The sequence below is a fragment of the Grampus griseus genome (genome assembly GCF_964374135.1).
Source record: "Grampus griseus genome assembly, chromosome: 4".
Classification (NCBI taxonomy): domain Eukaryota; kingdom Metazoa; phylum Chordata; class Mammalia; order Artiodactyla; family Delphinidae; genus Grampus; species Grampus griseus.
This window is the reverse complement of record NC_138997.1, coordinates 7,612,695-7,633,217: the sequence shown is the minus strand read 5'-3', so window position 1 is coordinate 7,633,217 and position 20,523 is coordinate 7,612,695. Positions and strand designations below refer to the sequence as shown.

General features: G+C 42.9%; 1 protein-coding gene across 8 annotated transcripts in view; it reads right to left on the bottom strand.

The window, feature by feature from the left end:
• Window positions 1-20,523, bottom strand: part of HERC3 (HECT and RLD domain containing E3 ubiquitin protein ligase 3) — a 137,751-nt gene that overhangs the window by 105,761 nt on the left and 11,467 nt on the right. For 7 of the 8 annotated variants that reach the window (XR_014296638.1, XR_014296639.1, XR_014296640.1 and 4 more), the window contains one exon: window positions 18,898-19,163. The exons of the other annotated variant lie outside the window; for it this stretch is intronic. Coding sequence is in view for 4 of the 7 variants with exons in the window: in XM_082653077.1 (XP_082509203.1) it covers window positions 18,898-19,123 (226 nt within the window). In the remaining 3 variants the exon portion in view is untranslated. The remainder of the gene's footprint in view (window positions 1-18,897; window positions 19,164-20,523) is intronic. 8 annotated transcript variants of the gene reach the window in all.

The window sequence follows — 20,523 nt, the reverse complement described above, 5'->3', positions numbered from 1 at the left end:
AATAAAAACATCCAATTACAATTTGTGGAATACAGGTAAAGTGATGCTTAAAGGAAATTTTTAACATGAAATACTTATTAAAATAGAAGTGGCAAATCAGTGGTTTAAATTTTGCATTAATAGAAAAAATACAGTAAATTAAACACAGTAAACAAAAGGAAATAATATAAAAGCACAAATCAATGAAACCAAGAAAACCAAAAAAGATTAAAAATAATCACTAAAACCAAAACTTTTTCTTTGAAAATATTAATAAAACAGATTAACCCCTAGCCAGTCTAACCAGGAAACAGAGAAGACACAAATTACCTATATCAGGAAAAGAAATGTTACAGACATGAAAAGGATAATAAGGGAACATTGTGAACTATTTTTTGCTAATAAATTTGACAACCTAGGTGAAGTAGACAAATTCTGTGAAAGATACAAACTATGAAAAGTCACCGAAGATGAAACAGATGATCTAATTAGTCCTACATCTCCTTTAAAAATTGAAATTGTAACTTAAAAATGCCCCCACAAAGAAAACTGTAGCCTCAGATGGCTTTACTGGTGATCCTACCAACCGTTTAAGTAAAAAATAATAACCTCTAATAAACCTGTATATAATATAGACAAACTCTTCTAGAAAACAGAAGAGCAAACACTTCCCAACTCATTTTATGAGGCTAGCATTACCCACATAACAAAACCAAAGGCACTACAAGAAAACAATAATCTTTATGAACATAAAATGCACAAATCCTAACAGAAGTTTTAGAAATCAAAAGCAGCAATATATAAAAATTACCAAGTGAGATTTGTTCCATGAGTGCAAGGCTGGTTTAATACTCAAAAATAATCAATGTATTTCACCATCTTAACAGACAAAAAGGAAAAGCCCAAAAAGAAAAAAGAAAAGCAATACCATCACTTCAATAGGTTCAGAATAGCATTTAACTGAATTCAACACTCATGATTTTTTACAAAATGAATAAATATCAGAGAACTTCCTCAACTTGATAAAAGGCATCCAAGAAAAACCCACTGCTAACATCACACTTAATGGTGAAAACTAATGCTTTCTCTCTAAAATCAGGAACAAAGTAAGGATGTCCTTTTTTTTTTTTTTTACAACCTCTATTCATCATTGTACTAGAGTTCTTTCTGTAAAATAAGGCAAAAAATAAAATAAAAGACATACAGACTGGGAAGGAAGAAATAAAACTGACTTGATTTATAGACATTGTCATTTATGTAGAAATTCCTAAGGAGTCTACAAAAAAGCATAACTGGAACTATTAAGAGAATTTGGCAAAGTGATTCAAGATCAATACACAAAAAATTAACCATATTTCTATAAACTACAAAAAATTAGAAATATCATGTGTAATGACATCCAAAACATTATAAATTTAGGGACAAACTATGTGCAAGACCTGTACACTGAGAAAGTACAAAATATTGCTAAGAAAAATTAAAGAAGACCCAAAAATGGAGAATATACCATGTTCATAAATCACAAGATTCAATATCATTAAGATGTCAATCCTCCCCAAATTGATCTATAGATTCAGTGCAATCCTAATAAAAATCCCAGGAGGTTTTTTGATAGAAACTGAAAAGCTGATTCTCAGATATATATGCAAAAGCCAAGGACCTAGCATAGCCAAAACAGTTCTGAAAAAGAGGATTTATACTATTGCTCTGAAGATTTAGCATAAAGCTACAGTAATCTACATAGTGTAGAACTAAAGATAGACATGTACATTAAAAGCACAGAATGTCTAGAGATAGACCACCACACATATGACCAATTGGTTTTCAAAGGTGCCAAGGTAAGTCAGTGTGGGATAGTCTTTTCAGCAACTGTACTGAAAACTGGATATCCATATGCAAAACATGAACCCTGTCTAGAGATAGACCACCACACATATGGTCAACTGGTTTTCAACGGTGCCAAGGTAATTCAGTGGCGGATAAAGTCTTTCCAACAATAGTACTAGAAACTGGATATTCATATGCAAAAAAATGGATCACAGGTCTACATGTAAGTGCTAAACTATAAAATTTGAAGAAGAAAACTTAGGAGAAAAATCACTGTAATCTTGACTTAGGTAAAATTCTTAGGACATAGAAAGCATAAGTCATAAAGCTAAAACTGATAATTGGATTTCATCAAAATAAAAAGTTTTGCTCTTCAAAAGACACTTAAGAAAATGAAAAGGAAAACCACTGATTGAAAGAAAATATTTTCAAAATGTACCTCTGATAAAAGACTTGTAATTGTGCTTTATACATTCAAGATACATCTCAAAAATAGGACAAGCAATTTGATTTTTTAACAGGCAAAATATCTGAATATATACTTTGCCAAAAATAAGACATATGAATGGCTAAAAATAAGCATGTGAGAAGTTGCTGAAGATCGTTAAGTCACTAGCAAAATGCAGATTAAAACCCCAAGGAGACTCCATTATATATCAATTTGAATGGCTAAAATTGAAAAGACTTGGGACTTCTCTGGTGGCACAGTGGTTAAGAATCCACCTGCCAACGCAGGGGACACGGGTTCGAGCCCTGGTCCGGGAAGATCCCACATGCCGTGGAGCAACTAAGCCCGTGCACCACAACTACTGAGCCTGCGCTCTAGAGTCCATGAGCCACTACCAAAGCCCGCCCACCTAGAGCTCGTGCTCTGCAACAAGAGAAGCCACCGCAGTAAGAAGCTGCAACAAGAGAAGCCACTGCAGTGAGAAGCCCGCGCACCGCAACGAAGAGTAGCCCCCGCTCACCGCAACTAGAGAAAGCCCGCGCGCAGCAACGAAGACCCAACGCAGCCATAAATAAACAAACAAACAAATAAACAAAAGACTGACAATACCAAGTGATGGTGAGAATGGGAAGCAGCCATAACTTTTATAAACTGCCGGTGTAGGTACGGTCACTGAAAATCTGGAAGTTTCTTATAAAGTCAAACATACACTTAACCATATGAACCAGCAATCCCAATTCTAGGAATCTCCTGAAGAAAAATGAAAACATATGTCTACAAAAGGACTTGTACTCAAATGTTCATAGCAGATTTACTCAAAAAAGCCCAAATCTGGAAAAAAACCCAAATGTCCATCAACTGGTTAACGGATAAACAATGTGGTATATCCATAAAACGGAGTAATACTCAGCAAACCAGCTACTGATGCAACAATACAGGAAGAACCTCAAAAGCATTATTCTAAGAAACCAGACACAGGAGACTACCTCATGCAGGATTCCATTTGTGTAAAATTCTAGAAGTGTCAAAACTATGGTGACAGGAATTCCCTGGCTGTCCAGAGGTTAGGATTCCACGCTTCCACTGCAGGGGGCATGGGTTTGATCCCCGGTCGGGGAACTAAGATCCCACGTGCTGCACAGCGTGGCCAAAGATAAATTTAAAAAGCAAAACAAAACAAAAAACTGTGGTGACAAAACGTAGATACAGGGAAAGTAGTTGGTGTGGAGATGGAATAGACTACAAAGGGCATAAGAGAAGTTGTGGTGGATGAAAAAATGTTCTCTTTCATGATTGCAGTGGTGGTTACTTGATTCTCTATGACTTCAAAACTCATTAAATTGTACACTTAAAATTGGTGAATCCTACAGTATGTAAATTATATCTCAACAGCGCTGTTCCAGTGATTTCCAGTGACCTGCCATTTTACATTCATACCAGTAGTTTATAAAAGTTCTAGTTGCCCCCCATTCTCACTATCACTTGGTATTGTCAGTCTTTTTAATGTTAGCCATTCAAATTGATAGATAATGAAACATTAGGGGTCTCAATAGAGCTGTTAAAAATAAAGTACACCAGAAAAAGTATGAGCTTATCATACACGAGATATTTTATTAGGGGTCAAAAAAGAAATAAGATTAGTTCTGCACTCAAGTTCACTCTGACTGAAGAGGCAACCAAGGCATATGAACTGACGTTATAGTACAGTGTAATGAGATTACAGCACAGTGTAATGAAATTACAGCACAGTGTAATGAAAGACACATGCACAGACTGCTAAAAGCAGCCCACGTGAGAGGCATCTAATCCAGCCTGTGGTGGAGGGGAGAGAGAGTTAGGAAAGGCTCCTTGGAAGAGGTAACCTCCACGAGGTGCCCTGAGTGATAAAGAGCTAGTTCTTCACCCATTCACTCATCTACCCATCCAAAGTGACCCAAAGTCTGTAACAGCACATTTAAAGATTTCATTATAATGAAGTAAATCTAAAGACAGAAATGGGCAAAGCACATTATGAGAGGACAAAGGATGAGTAACAAAGCCAGCCTGAGAGGGCCTAGGGAAAGCTTCCTAGGAGTAAACACCCAGAGTGGAGTCTCTAGGGCAGTGATTCACAACAGAAAGTGAGCAGCAGAAACCCCTTAGGAAACTTTTTCTAAATACATACACCTGAGTCCGTCCCAGCTTCCAGAATCAGAAAAGTTTAGGGAAGAAGAACAGACATCTGTAGTTTTTAAGTTGCCAAGTGATTCTGATATTAAGAAACACTGCATTGAAAAGCTTCACAACACTGGATTTGGTAACGATTTCTTGGACACCAAAGGCCCAGGCAACCAAAGAAAAAAACAAACAGAACTTCATTAAAATTTAAATATTTTGTTCATCAAAAGATACCATCAACAGAGGAAAAAAGGCAACTCACAGAATGGGAGAAAATATTTCCAACTCACATATCTGGTACGGGAATAATATATAAAGAACTTCTAAAACATACGAAAAATAAACAACCCAATTCAAAGATTGGCAAAGGACTTAAATAGACATTTCTCCAAAGAACGTACATAAATGGCCAATAAGCACACAAAAAGATTCCCAACATTACTAATCATTAGGGAAATGTAAATCAAAACTACAATGATGGGCTTCCCTGGTGGCGCAGTGGTTGAGAGTCCGCCTGCCGATGCAGGGGACACAGGTTCGTGCCACAGTCCGGGAAGATCCCACATGCCGCGGAGCGGCTGGGCCTGTGAGCCATGGCCGCTGAGCCTGCGCTTCCGGAGCCTGTGCTCCACAACGGGAGAGGCCACAACAGTGAGAGGCCCGCGTACCACCAAAAAAAAAAAAAAAAAAAAAAAAAAAAAAAAAAAAAAACACTACAATGAGATACCACCTCACATTCATGAGGATAGCTACTATCAAAAAAACAGAAAATAACAAGCGATGGTAAGGATGTCCTTGTGCACTGCTGGTGAGAATGTAAAAAGGCACAGCCCCTACAGAAACCAGTATGGCGGTTCCCCCCCCAAAATTAAAAATCTGGCAATTCCACTTCCTGGTATATACCCAAGAGAAATGAAAGCAGGGTCTCCAAGAGATCTGTATACACATGCTCTTGGAGGTACTATCCACAACAGCTAAAAAGAGAAAGGAACCCAAATGTCCACTGATGGGTGAATGGATTTTAAAAAAATGCAGTGTATCATAGATTGGCCTATTGTTCAGCCTTAAAGAGGAACTTCTGACGCTTGCTACAAAATGGATTATATGAAGTATGTAGTTAAAGTAGTCAAATTCATAGAGACAGAAAACAGAGTGGTAGTTGGGGGGATGGGGAGGAAATGGGGAGTCATCGTTTCAGTTTTACAAAATGAAGAGTTTTGGAGATAGACGGTGGTGATGGTGGTGACAGCACAACATTATGAATGTATTTAATACCACCGAACTGTATACTGAAAAATGGCTAAGGTGGTAAAGTTCACGTTAGGTATATTTTACCACAATAAAAAAAAGAAACACTGCATTGATTCTGAACTTGTTATCTACATGGAGTACCCACTGTATCAGTAAGATAGCCAACACTTATTGACTGCTTCCTATGTGCCAGGAACTGTTTTAAGTGCTTTATGTTTTATCTCATTTATCTCCACAACAACCCTATGAGGTAGGCACTCTTAGAAACACATCTGCATTTTTTAAAAACTCTCAGGCCCTCAAACACTACGAGCAAAAATGTAGAAGGGTGCAACTACTTTGGAAAATAGTTGACAGCTCCTCAAAAAGTTAAACAGAGTTACCCTACAACCCAACAATTCCACTCCTAGGTAGGTATCTAAGAGAAATGAAAACATATACCAACACAAAAACCTGTGCACAAACGTCCATAGCATTAATTGAAAGTATAAACAAAATGTGGTATATTTATACAATGGAATATTATCTGGCAAGAAAAAGGAATGAAGTACTGATATATGCTACAACACTGATGAACCTTGTAACGTTATGCTAAGTTAAAAGAAGCCAATCACAAAAGGCACATACTGTATGATTCTATTTACATGAAAAGTCCAGAAAATCTATAGAGACAGAAAGTAAACTAGCAGTTGCCTAAGGGCTAGGGGTTGGGGGGAAAAAGCTGCATGACTGCTAATGGCTATGGGGTTTCTTTTCAGAGTAATGAAACTGCTCTAAACTTGACTGTACAACTCTGTGAATATAATAAAAAACCATTGAATTGTATGCCTTAAGTGGGTAAGTTGTTTAATATGTGAATTACATCAATAATTATATATATATATATATATATATTTTTTTTTTTTTTTTTTTTTTTTTTGCAGTACACGGGCCTCTCACTGTTGTGGCCTCTCCCGCTGCGGAGCACAGGCTCCGGATGCGCAGGCTCAGCGGCCATGGCTCACGGGCCCAGCCGCTCCGCAGCATGTGGGATCTTCCCGGACCGGGGCACGAACCCGCGTCCCCTGCATCGGCAGGCGGACTCTCAACCACTGCACCACCAGGGAAGCCCAATAAAGATATAATTAAAAATCAAAAATATCTCGGGGTCGGGGAATGGGTCCACACTTTATTCAGCAGACTGTCATAGTGCAATTGTCTACTACAGATGTAAGCATATGGCTTCTCATTCTGGAATACTTGCAGTTTTAGGGTTACAAAAGAAACTTCATACCTATTTGGGTAAGGGAACTAACACACTGCAGGATATCTATGCTCAATATATTCAGGTCCCTAGCAGCAACAATACATTTGCAACTGATCCGCAAATACTTCAGACCCCAAAAGCAAATTCGGCAAACCTGATGCAGGAGAGCAGGCAGGATTTCTAGGGGTTACCTTTCTGTCTCAGCTCCTTCACACATGTAGACATGCAGATCATTACAGCCACCAAGCAAATGCCTGACAGCTGGAGCTGTGTGAGCCCATCTAGAAATGAATTCCACGTAGCAGCCACAGGAAGGAGAAATGAAAGGTACATAGTTCATTAAAACAAAGTTTGGGGGCTTCCCTGGTGGCGCAGTGGTTGAGAGTCCACCTGCCGATGCAGGAGACACGGGTTTGTGCCCCGGTCCGGGAAGATCCCACATGCCGCGGAGCAGCTGGGCCCGTGAGCCATGGCCGCTGAGCCTGCGCGTCCGGAGCCTGTGCTCCGCAACGGGAGAGGCCACAACAGTGAGCGGCCCGTGTACCGCAAAAAAAAAAAAAAACACAACAGAAAAGGATTCATCTGTCTTGAAGTCTTTGGCTTCCTCCAGTCTCTCCCGTCACAAAGCTTTCACTGGTTGGTTCCATCCACACGCACTAAAGCCTGAAGCTCCCCCTGGCTAGACACCTGGGGATCAGTCCTAAGGTCTCAAGACAGCTCTGTTTGGCTGCAACAGGTGTGTCCTTTCATCACTGCCAAAGTTAACAGTGCCTCTAAACTGTAGACAAACTTGGAATAGCTTTTCTGACACAAAATATCTGAATCAGGGCAGTTAAATGGTACTCATAAAGTGACTTAACAAAGAGGTGGTGCTGTGTGTGTGTGTGTGTGTGTGACTTAACAAAGAGGTGGTGGTGTGTGTGTGTGTGTGTGTGTGTGTGTGTGTGTGTGTGTGTGTGTGTGTGTGTGTGTGTGTGTGTGTGTGTGTGTGTGTGTTAGAGAGAGACAGAGACAGAAAAAGAAGACGGAGGGAAAGAAATATTGCCCATTGTTCTCTGGGCACTGGCCCACCCCTTCCCACCCCTAATCACATTTTGTCAATTTAGATATATACAAAGCAGCTGTCAGGAATTCCCTGGCGGTCCAGTGGTTAGGAGTCTGCAATTTCACTGCCGCGGGCCTGGGTTCGATCCCTGGTCGGGGAACTAAGATCCCACAAGCCGCAGAGCACGGCCCCCCGCCCGCCAGAAAAGAGGCAGCTATTTACAAAACCTGTACGAAACCTAAAGATGAGTTCCCCTCCATTTGAGATGCTTTATGATGAATCAGAATAGTAAAGAAGAAAGGAGACAGGTACCCAGTCAGTCTGAATCATACCCTCAGTGACCAATGGAAGAGCATGAAATAGTCAGAATGACTAGATATTTTTCATCGTGAATGTCTCCATATCGCATATATTAAAGGCATTCACCAAAGCTTTTCTACCTCAAAAGCTACTTTCAGTGAAGAAGGAAAAACAGAAGGATGGGTAAAACATGGGCTGACACAAAACTTCCAACCTCTCACCCAAGACCAGCTGTTTCGAGGTCTCCCTGTCACATGCTACCTCACAGTAAATAAAAACACAATTACCTCAGCCGTCTCTCCTTCATATGCAGGGAACAGTGTTCAACTTGTGCCTCCGGGTGAGCTCAGCACGAGCGCTGGTCTTCACGGTTCCAACTGTCCCTTCTCTCCTCCGCTTCCCCACATTCTTGCTTCCTAGACGACGGCCTCCACCTCCTTGAAGGAAGCCAGGGGATCTGCTGCCTCAGGGCATCATGGTCCCCACCCTCCCACACTCCTTTTTCTGACTTTGGGCCCAAACAGCCTCGGACTATAGGCAGAACGTGGAACTTGCAGTCCCATCAGCACAATCTATTTGCCCGTGATTAGTACTATTCACACAGCACTAGGCCAATTCCAAACCAATCAGTAAAAGATTCCTTTCATGTGATAAAGTACAACCGACCACAAATCGATTTGAAGTGGGAAACAGGTTTTTTCAATTGGTAAGGACTCTCTGCAAGCTAACCTGACTTTGCAATGAGAAAAAGAAGCCTTAAAACGCTCTCCCTAACAGTATGAACAACTCCCAAAAAAAGTTAAAGGGCTGGGCTTCCCTGGCAGCAAAGTGGTTAAGAATCCGCCTGCCAATGCAGGGGACATGGGTTCGAGCCCTGGTCCGGGAAGATCCCACATGCCGTGGAGCAGCTAAGCCCGTGCGCCACAACTACTGAGCCTGCCCTCTAGAGCCCGCGAGCCACAACTAATGAGCCCACGCACCTAGAGACCGTGCCCTGCAATGAGAAGCCACCGTGATGAGAAGCCCACGCACCGCAACAAAGAGTAGCCCTGCTCGCCACAACTAGAGAAAGCCCGCGCACAGTTAACGAAGACCCAACGCAGCCATAAATAAATAAATTAAATTATTTTTAAAAAGTTAAAAGGCTGAGATGCTATTGTGACTAGACCTCACTCTGTGCTTCTCAGACACTCAAATTTTAATGAGGTAAATCATATTCCTTTTGAGAGACTGAGTCCATTGCAAATGTTTCAATAGCTGACGGTACCAAAGGAGAAAAATATCACAGGAGCGAAAATAACACTTTCAATATTAACAGGCCACTTCTAGCATCGAAACAAACAAACAATAAAACATGGCATAGTGGCATAGCTTTACCTTGTTGGTAAAGCACTCGAAGAATAAATGCAGGCTTTAAATGGGGCCCAGCAAATGTTACCACCTCATTAGTGGGCTAGAGAATTGGCAGGAAGAAGGAATATGCATCACTAGAAAACTCCACTCCCATCCACCCACCCCCGACTTACACATAAACTCACCCTTACATTCTGAAGAAAAAAAGAAGTCTCTGAACACTTGAAGATTTGTGTCCATCACATTAACAAATGGATGTGCATACTCAAATGGAAATTTACTTATTGCTGCAGAAACGTGTGGCAGTAAGGGACGGGAGGGATCATAAAGGGTGTACTTTAGAGTCTGTTTCATTTCATGATTTTAATTAGTTTAACAATTAAATGAGGGACCACTAATAAATGAACGCCCGACTCACAGACCAGGTGATGCCACTTATCAGACCACTCAGTCTTTGCCGTCTTTCTAAAAACGGGTAAAACTGGTAAGGTTTACTGAGCTGAAGCCTCTGAGTCTACTACAGCTCTCTTTGGAGTTGTTCTGTGTGGCACCAAATCCACTTTTAGTTCTGTGAAGCCTAATAAATGGAAATCTTTACCATTCAAGTCACTCTTATCCTTCATCCTTACAATTCAGTGACTTGCGGTACGCGGGCCTCTCACTGTTGTGGCCTCTCCCGCTGCGGAGCACAGGGTCGGGACGCGCAGGCTCAGCGGCCATGGCTCACGGGCCCAGCCGCTCCGCGGCATGTGGGATCCTCCCGGACCGGAGCACGAACCCGCGTCCCCTGCATCGGCAGGCGGACTCTCAACCACCGCGCCACCAGGGAAGCCCCTCAGTGATTTTCTTTAAACACAGATCACTCTAATCTTTGTTGACCTAACCCTAGCAATCTCCCAGAGCCCATATAGAGCATGGCAAAGTAACAAAATAAAAAACCCATGAGACGTTTTATATATTTAACACACTACCTACACTCTGTGCCTACCACATTATGCTCAGCACTAAGGTACAAAGGGGAATACGACACTAACTCAAGAAATACACAATTCCACATCGTATATCATATACTAAACACCAAAGAAAGTCATTGCCTCATGATAACTGCCATTAGTTTTTTTCTAAAAGCAGACGTGAAGGTGCTGAGTTCCTAAAAGGAACTACAGATCCTAACATGGAGCAAAATGCAGACTCCACGATTCAAAGGCATTCGCTCGCACACAGCATGAAACGAGGTGCCACGCGTTGCTTACCTGTCAGCCATCATCCCCTTCTTCCTTGCACCAGAACTCTCAAGGCTGCTGGGCCCCGCCCCAGGCCTAGGAGATAAGCCAGCCCTGACTGTGCTAAGCAGATGATTCTTATTTCACTTATCAGGCACGCCAGTGAGTGGTCTAGGGTAGGCATGTAACCCAGGCCTGGCCAATGAGACTAAAGAAGACGTATGCAAGGGGGCTCCTGAGAGTTTCCCCATTGTGAAAGGTGACACAAGACACTACCCTTCCTCTCTGCTTTTGAACACAGCTGTGTGAGGATGTGATGCCGGGAGCTGTGGCAGTCACCTGGTGACCATGAGGGGACAAGCCCAAGTAAGAAAGTCAACAACCTAAAGATGGCAGAAAAGAAAGGTGGGAAGCACCTGGGTGCTTGATGGTGTCAGTGTGCCTTTTGGTTTAACCAATCCTAGAAATACCTCTCTATGGGCTTTTTATGTGATCAGAAATTTTACTCACTGTTCATGCCACATTTAGTTTAGTATTCTGTTACTTGCAACTGAAAGCATCCTGTTACAGGCCCATTGTATTTTTTTTAACACCTTTATCGGAGTATAATTGCTTTACAATGGTGTGTTGGTTTCTGCTTTATAACAAAGTGAATCAGCTATACATATACATATATCCCCATATCTCTTCCCTCTTGCGTCTCCCTCCCTCCCACCCTCCCTATCCCACCCTTCTAGGAGGTCACAAAGCACCGAGCTGATCTGCCTGTGCTATGTGGCTGCTTCCCACTAGCTACCTGTTTTACATTTGCTAGTGTATACATGAACATGCCACTCTCTCACATCGTCCCAGCTTACCCTTCCCCCTCCCCATGTCCTCAAGTCCATTCTCTACATCTGCGTCTTTATTCCTGTCCTGTCCCTAGGTTCTTCACAACCCTTTTTTCTTTTTTAGAATCCATACATATGTGTTAGCATACGGTATTTGTTTTTCTCTTTGACTTACTTCACTCTGTATGACAGACTCTGGGTCCATCCACCTCACTACAAATAACTCAATTTCGTTTCTTTTTATGGCTGAGTAATATTCCATTGTATATATGTGCCACATCTTCTTTATCCATTCATCTGTCAATGGACACTTAGGTTGCTTCCATGTCTGGGCTATTGTAAACAGAGCTGCAATGAACATTGTGGTACATGACTCTTTTTGAATTATGGTTTTCTCAGGGTATATACCCAGCAGTGGGATTGCTGGGTCGTATGGTAGTTCTATTGTAGTTTTTTGAGGACCCTCCATACTGTTCTCCATAGTGGCTGGATCAGTTCACATGCCCAGCAGCAGTGCAGGACACTCCCTTCTCCCCACACCCTCTCCTGCATTTACTGTTTGTACATTTTCTGATGATGGCACAGGCCCATTTAAAAAAAAAAAACAAAAAACAGGGATCAGACAGGTTCAGACTCCAGAGTAATCTCTTCTTAGGCCATTGCAGAATGCAGAGAGCAAACCACTTACCTTCTTTCAGGTCACGTATAATCCCGTCCAAAGGCTCCCCCCCATCAAAGCTAACTGGAAACCTAAAGTAACGGCCTACAAAATGCAGCTGGGCTCGGCATCAGTGGATTGCAGTCTACTTTCTGAACCTGTGGTAAGATCAAATCGCCTGGCCATGTGTTGCCAAACCACTTCAAGTCCTCCAGGAGCATCACGCAGTAGCCCCTGCTGTGCGAAAATACCCACAGTGGCTTCATTTGCTTCCCCTGTCTTTGCAGATTTGGACAGGAATGCTGGGGGCAATCTTAATCACGGTGCAGAGATGTCCATATGTGCGTAAGCAGCTTTTACAGAGCTCCTAATATATGTAAGGTACTTTTCTTGGGACCGGTAAAGGACCCAAAAAATGGAAAAGAAAGAAAAGACTGTCCTTTAAAACTCAAAATATAAAAATAAGCATAATGTGTGAAGTCTCTCTTAATGCCCCTAGCCTACGTCATTTCCCTCCCCTGGATATATATACCATTCATCAGACCCTACAGTGTTAAGGGAACCTATAAAAATGATTAACACAATTATTTACATATGTATAAATATAATATAGACTTAATGAATTTATTATTTGTTTATATTCTGGAATAGGAGGATCAAAAAATTGTAATGGAAGGTGTTAAGACAAATTACTATTATAAGCAGTAATAATACCTAGCACTAATTGAGTTCTTATTGATACTCTGGGCCAGCATTATTCCAAACACCTGATATACAACTTACTAAATCCTCACAACAACCCTAATAGATAGATATTATTAACAGTATCCACATGTTACAACTAAGGAAACTGAGACACACAGAGGTTAAGCAACCTTCCCAGAGTCACGCAGCCAGTGAGTGGCAGAGCCAGGATTCTAACCCATTAAGTCTGGTTCCAGAGTCCATGTTCTCATTCATTATACTGCCTGCATAATTAGCTAACACTCTAAATTAAAATCATTCACAATAACGATTTCAATTGCTATGAGTTATTTAATAATTATATATAATAGAAATTGCCAAACATGTCTGAATAATGAGAGAAAAAATGATTTAAAATCTGTAAGGATATGAGACAGTATCTGCTGGAGAGTTACCACAGATTTCAGCATTACATGCTATTAAAGGGCATTTACTCAGGAAGACGAAGATTCCGGTAGCTCTTGAATCACTGTGAAGTATCAGCTGACTAGATAAACTCCATCCACATGGATAAATTCAGAAACATTTCACCTATCCTTGATCTGTCAAGATCACAGATCACCAAGCTAGACAAGAGTTCATCAAACCGGCCAGACAATGAAATCATTGTCACAACACAAAAATTCAAGGATGGACTTACTAAAATCATGGAACCTCCCTAGAGACTGACCCCATCACCAAAGCGACCCCTGAACAAACCAACCTAAGATAAACCTGAACTTTCTATGCGTGTGGTGGAAAAGATGACATTTCTCAGAAATCAGAATTCAGCACTCACTGTTGGTGACCTAACTCTCCACCTCAACTCTTATTTTGACACGCTTAGGACCTTTATCTCTTGCTCGGCACAAGGTGAACTGCATTATGTAAACTTCACAGGAACACACCTTATTCCCACCTGGCCTATAACCTCCCAAAGGGCAGCTCTGCACTAAAGGTGTTTTGTCCTGACAGTATCTAGAACAAATGGGGAACCTAGTAGTCTAATCACTCCGTAAATATCTGCTGACTGAATGACTGAATGAGAAGTAATTCAAGGAAATAAAGGAACAAAGAACATGAGGTAAGTTGCGAGGCAAAAGGTATCCGCCTGAGATGTGAATTATCATGTGTTCTTTTCCCCAGATTCTGTGGTACTCAAAAGAGCATAAAACAAAATGACAGTCATCTAAGATGAAAGGGCACTGTTTCTCCGTACCTTTAATCAAAGCACCTGGATCATATGTGCTATTCAACCAGTACATTAAAGAATGCAAGCTTCTTGGTGGCCAAGTTTGTATCTTTGTTTCTTTTATAAGGACTGAGTGGAAATTGAATATAAATGAGAAAAACACCTTGAAAATAAAATTCTATTGGCCTTCCCAATCAGTCTAAAGTTGAAAAGATATCCATGGACAAAATTCCAGGATTATTAAAACCAAACTGTCAGTACCCAACCAAAACTCAAACTCAACTCTCTTTCCTCTTCTCCTTTACATACACCTGGGATAATTCTACTGACCTACTTTACAGAACTATCACGAGGATTAATCAGCTTAAAAATGATAAGCACATGGACAGGAAGAGAGCTTGCAATATCTATAGTTAACCACTTTTACAATTAACTAATGAACGGAGCCTCTTGTATCACGAGGCAAACCACTGTGCTAATTACTTAAAAGTACACTGCAAATTTTTAAAGCACAAGTAACATCTCACATTGAAGAATGTGCTCATAAATAAGTATATGTTTTATAAGACATTCAAATGTCTTTAAGGAAAGCAGGCTGAGTACTACAGACAGAAAAAAGTTAACTGTTGATCAACCACACCAGAAAAACAAAATTATTAAATGACATTTGCCCCTGATCCCTAGGCCTCTGGACCAGAAAGCTGTCCCCTCAGCCGTCAAAGCCGTCAACACCTCCACGGGGTTTGATGACTACCATTCTCATCATCAGAGCGATGATGAATTTATGTAAGCCCTCCCCCACCCACAATTCCTACTGCAGAGGAGATGGGCCCCCAACAAGCGCAGTGTTGAGATCTGAATATCTGCTATGGTACCTTCTGCCTTTTATATCAGAGTTATGCCCATGGAAGCACGCATTGCAATGTTAGGAAGTCATTACCGGATTTCTTCTGTTTCCTTTCAGCTCAGTTAGTTTGCTTTTCGGCAAAAACCGATTAACGTAACAGAGTTATGGCGTCCTTCAGATGCCCTAGAGCAACCTGATAAGCTGCTTGAAAGTGTTACTTCTACCAGCGTTACCAGCAACCACAGCTCTGGGGACTGAGGCTCCTGAGACGTTCTGCTTTATAAACCTCATTTATCAAACAGCAGGAGAGCTGTTACATATGGTGATGGGCATATGGAAATACTTAGACTGAATACAAAACGTGAATGTGAATTGGATTAAATTATCTACAAGAAAGAGAGAAACTAACTCAGGAGGAGGCAAAAGGAACCAATCACAGGTGTGAATCGAATAGAGCTGCACAGAAATGTTAGTCTGTTTATAAACTGTTACTCTCGGGGGTTGCCATGGAAAGGTTTCCTGGGATGTCTAGGCAGAATTTTTATTTGCTTATTTATTTTGGCTGAGTTGGAATTCTTAACCACTGTGCCACCAGGGAAGTCCCCAGAATTTTTAAAATTTGACACAGGCTAAACTAAATAATTGCATCTACCACAGCTCCTGCCTCCTCAAGCCAGGAAGAAAGGTTAGAGGTTTACATAAATTCAGACCCTCCTGATAACATAAGGATTAGCTTAAGCTGAAATCCCAATATGGGAAATCAGAGTATGGATGGGAAAAGGAGAAGGGTTCCTTCACAAGAAGAGTTGTGTTGACAATGTGGATGGGCGGGAATAAGAGAAGCACGATAAACTGAGGTTAAGTTGTTTGAATTTTTTTCTATGGGCCACTAGTTCCTATTTTAATTTAATAAAATATTTCAAGACTTGCTTAATGTTCAGTTATAGATTAATCACTTATTTAAAAAATAATAAATAAATACAATAAAAAAATGCTTCTAAGGGTCACAGACCTCTCCACGTTTGGCCAAAGCACAAATGAATGAGTCACGGACACACCTAAGCTAGAACCGGCGGCTGCTGGCACACGGGGAACATCTGGGCCTGCGTAACCAGGAGTTTCAGCGCCCGAGGTGTCCTGGAAACATGTTCCCATGCCACACAGAGACACACGCGACGTTGGTCACACAAGGGCATGCTAAGAAGGAGAGAAATCCGCGTACAAGGAAAGCACAGTAGCCTCAGAAGCAGCAAACGCAATAGGAAACTATGAGATGTGCTCACGGAGGAAAAACAGAAATCCTTTTAAGATCGTCGCCGAGGGCTTTATACCACCGCTCCGTGGCACCTACAGAATTCCCCCCAAAATGAACTCAGGTACCGTGCAACTTTGCCAGCTAGAGACCGAGTGTAGAAAGGGACACTTCACCATCGGCAGGACAGACTCAAGGCACACGTTCCAAGCGAAGAGCTCTGTCCTTGCGCATCCCCTACATGACCACCTTCTCCCACCTTTCCTTCCCCCCTCACTCTTTTTAATCCTTCCTACTGCTAAATCCTTTGGTCTGGGCAATGATGTTGTCTTGCAATGGCAGACCTGCCCACGGCCCCCGGAAGCATGCTCTCTGGGGTGGCGGCCTTTTCTCAAGCTCGCTCCCCCAAGACCGCAGGGGTTACTCGGGGATGGCATTCCTGTGGGCCCAGCCATTACAGGCTGCCCGAAACAGGGTCCCTCTTCACTGACGTCCCCTCCGTGCCTAGCAGCTCCCCAGGTCACAGCTCTCAATAAACACACACAGAAAACAAGCTCACTCTCTTCTTCCCACTCATTAAAACTAAACCCAACTGGCACCCAGATTTAGAACGCACCTACCAATGAGAAAATTAAAGAGAGGGAGGCTCCCTCCCGCAGAATCTTCCCATTCAATGAGGCACTATTCCGCAGCTGCCACGCCGTTTGTAATTAACAGGCAAGCTTAACCAGCGACAGAAATTTCTGGACTTCACTGCAATTTACACTAGAGCCTGGCTCATTCCAAATTTCAATTGCAAGCACCGGCTGGACTGCGTGGTCGAGCCCGAGAGCCTTCTTGGAACATCACTGGCTGGAGTCGCTCGCCATCACTCGGCCCTGCCTCCCGGGAGGGAGCAACTGTGGGCAGATGCAGGCTGACCGCCCACCCGGCGCCAGGCGCTCTGGCAGGAGGGTCGGCTGGAAGGATGGCAGATGGCACTCAGGCGTATTCACCACGCTGCCATCTGCACATCTCTGCTATCGCTGGCCTGCAAGGGCCTCGGCTTCCTTTTTCACCTGCCATCCCAGGTCCCATCCTCTGGCCCCAGGTCTTAGGACCAAGGTGAGCCCTGAGGCACCTCTGGGCGGCTGGCCCTACCCGGAGGCGGCCTGACAGACGGCAGGGTCACGGAGAAAACAGACAGGAGGGTGGGAGGATGGCGGCCATCACAGACTACAGGTAGCCTTGGGGAGACCTCTTTACCATCTGAATCTCCTTCTTCAAGAACTACAGAACAGCAGGGAGTCACCTTTTCCAGCAAAGGAGCTGAGGTTTGGAAATACCGAGGCAGAGGGGAGGTAACGCCTCCTCCCCCAGGTGTGTCTGGCTCCAGAGTCCCCCCCAACCGTGGTGTCTCAGCAGGCGTTACCACAAAGATCTCCTGGTCCCCAAAACATTCCCTTCAAAGGCTGGCCAGGGTGGGTACAAGTCCTCCAGGATCACCGGCGTAAAGCGGGCCTTTCCGGTCTCTTAAAGTGGGCCTTGAATGTAGACATTCCCCCCAGACAGGAGCACGCCTTGGGCTGGGACCTGCCATCAACCCCCCTGCAGGCATCAGCTGTGAGATGCTGCTCTCAGCTGGGGAACAGGGCGTGCGTAGGCGCGCCACGCAAGACACAAGTGAGGTTTTACAGGAGGCGAAAAAGGACCGCGGTTTTTTCCAATATGAAAAATACTTTTTAAAGTCAAAAACCTTCCTGCCACTTCCATAACAGCTGTTTATTTTAATTTTGTATTATATTCATCGGTTAAACACAGAATGGTTAGGATTTACTAACTCAATTAATGAACTGGTGGCCCTGTGAACCGCATTTTTATTTCAGTGAACAGGATCTACTTACATTTGAAAACACGTAGTATGAGGTGCGTTGTACACAGAAAGGTGCACATACACGTGTGGCCCGTGCTACAGACCCCTTCCTAGAACTCCGCAGAGTCCAGGGCTCACAGCTCAGGAGCCCCTGGCTACAACACTGGGCCCTGCTCCAGGTGGGCAGGCCTGGGGCGGTGGCTTCTCAAGGAGGCTCTCATGAGGGAACCAGGAGGCAAAGAATGGGCCAGGAGCCCACAAATCGTGCTTCACGTACTTCACAATTTAGCCTTAAGACCAGCCCTGCAGCCCTTTATCCAAGGGTCAACATAAAAATTAATGATTACAAGTTAATACTGATACATGCTATGGGAGAGAATAACTATGAGAAAAGAGGGAGGCAGGCACAGGGGGAAAAAGAAAAAAAAAGCTCACCCTAATGCCAAACTGACTTTCCTAAAAGAACACAAAAGAATAAAATGCTCTAGACAAAACCCAGCAAGGCTGTTTTTCCATGAAGCTCTGGCCTCTTGATGTGATTTGGACTGAACAAGAAAGACAGCAAGTGACAAAGAAAACGGCACATGCTAGCGTGAAAAATACTACACAGTCACAATTTCTCACCAAAAGGAGAGCCTCCCTGAAAGGTCAACACTTGGTGAGGAAACCTTCGGCCAGCCTCGCCCGTCATCGAGGCTGCCTAGGTGCACTCACCTGGCTTGTTTCCTTCCCTCTCGTGGCCCAGCTGCCCCTTGGTGTTCAAACCGCATGTGTAAACTTCCCCATCCTCCAGCAGGAACACGGAGTGGCTTCCTCCGCAGGCCACTTCCTTGACGCTTCTGTCGGACACAAATCCACACACCTGTGGCTCGGCCACAATCCCTTGCAGGTTAGTGCTCATCCCAGGTTGGCCCAGAGACCAATATCCCCAACATAACATCGTTCTTGTCCTTCAGGGAGTCATGTAGCCTAGAAGAGAGCTTTGTAAGAAAAAAAAAAAAGGTGCGGGGGAATCAGAAAAAAAAAATCACTTTAAGGAATAAACGTAATCAATTTTAAAGAAGCCCCCCCTTAATATTCTTCAGATACTTTGCATCTCAAAATAAAACATATTAATATTGCTGAAGGTAGTTATAATAATAATGCTATTTTTTTGTTTTAGTAAGAGTTTTAAAAAATGTCTAAAGAGGGCTTCCCTGGTGGTGCAGTGGTTGAGAGTCCGCCTGCCGATGCAGGGGACACGGGTTCGTGCCCCGGTCCGGGAAGATCCCACATTCTGTGGAGCGGCTGGGCCCGTGAGCCATGGCCACTGAGCCTGCGCGTCCGGAGCCTGTGCTCCGCAACGGGAGAGGCCACGACAGTGAGAGGCCCACGTACCACAAAAAAAAAAAAAAAAAAAAAGTCTAAATAAATTTTGTGTAAAGGAACAGTGAACACAGACAGAATGTGGCTTTCAGATCACTGATGAAGAACTGAGTACAGGAGACTTGCTGAAACAATGTCTGCAAACCATGATGTCAATAACTGTTTTGAAACTACCCTCATGACTTCAGCTTGTCCTCTCTTGTTGCACCTTTCCTTTGAGTTTTCTGGTTTTGGGTTTTTTTAAACTAACTAATTGTGAACTAACTCACTCCTTTAGGTAGCCAATTGTTAACTTGCATAGTAGTAATTCACTACTCAAAACAAAAATTAGAAACGGGAAAAAAAATGCTATCTTCTCTGCCATTCCCTCTTACACATCCTTCAGGATCTGGGTCAAGCTTCAGTTCCTACCTGAGAGCCTCTGGGGACCATTCCAGCCCCAGTCAGCCTGCATCTCTCTGACACACCTACTATACGGCCTTGACTGGAAACTTTCTCTGTCTCTTATAACTTAACTCCTCAGCCTAATTCTAATGGCCTCAGGCAGAGACCACAGCACGACACATACCTCTCTGATTTAGCAGGTGCTCAGTCAACCTCTGGCTGACTGATGACAGCTGACCACCCCAAAGTTTCACCACCATTTAAGAATTCATGCTTCCTTTTCGTACAAACAACAACTAAAACTAGAACTACCATATGACCCAGCAATCCCACTACTGGGCATATACCCTGAGAAAATGATAATTTGAACAGATACATGCACCCCAATGTTCATTGCAGCACTATTTACAATAGCCAGGACATGGAAGCAACCTAAGTGTCCATCGACAGATGAATGCATAAAGAAGATGTGGCACATATATACAATGGAATACTACTCAGCCGTAAAAAGGAACAAAACTGAGTTATTTGTAATGAGGTGGATGGACCTAGAATCTCATACAGAGTGAAGTCAGAAAGAGAACAACAAAT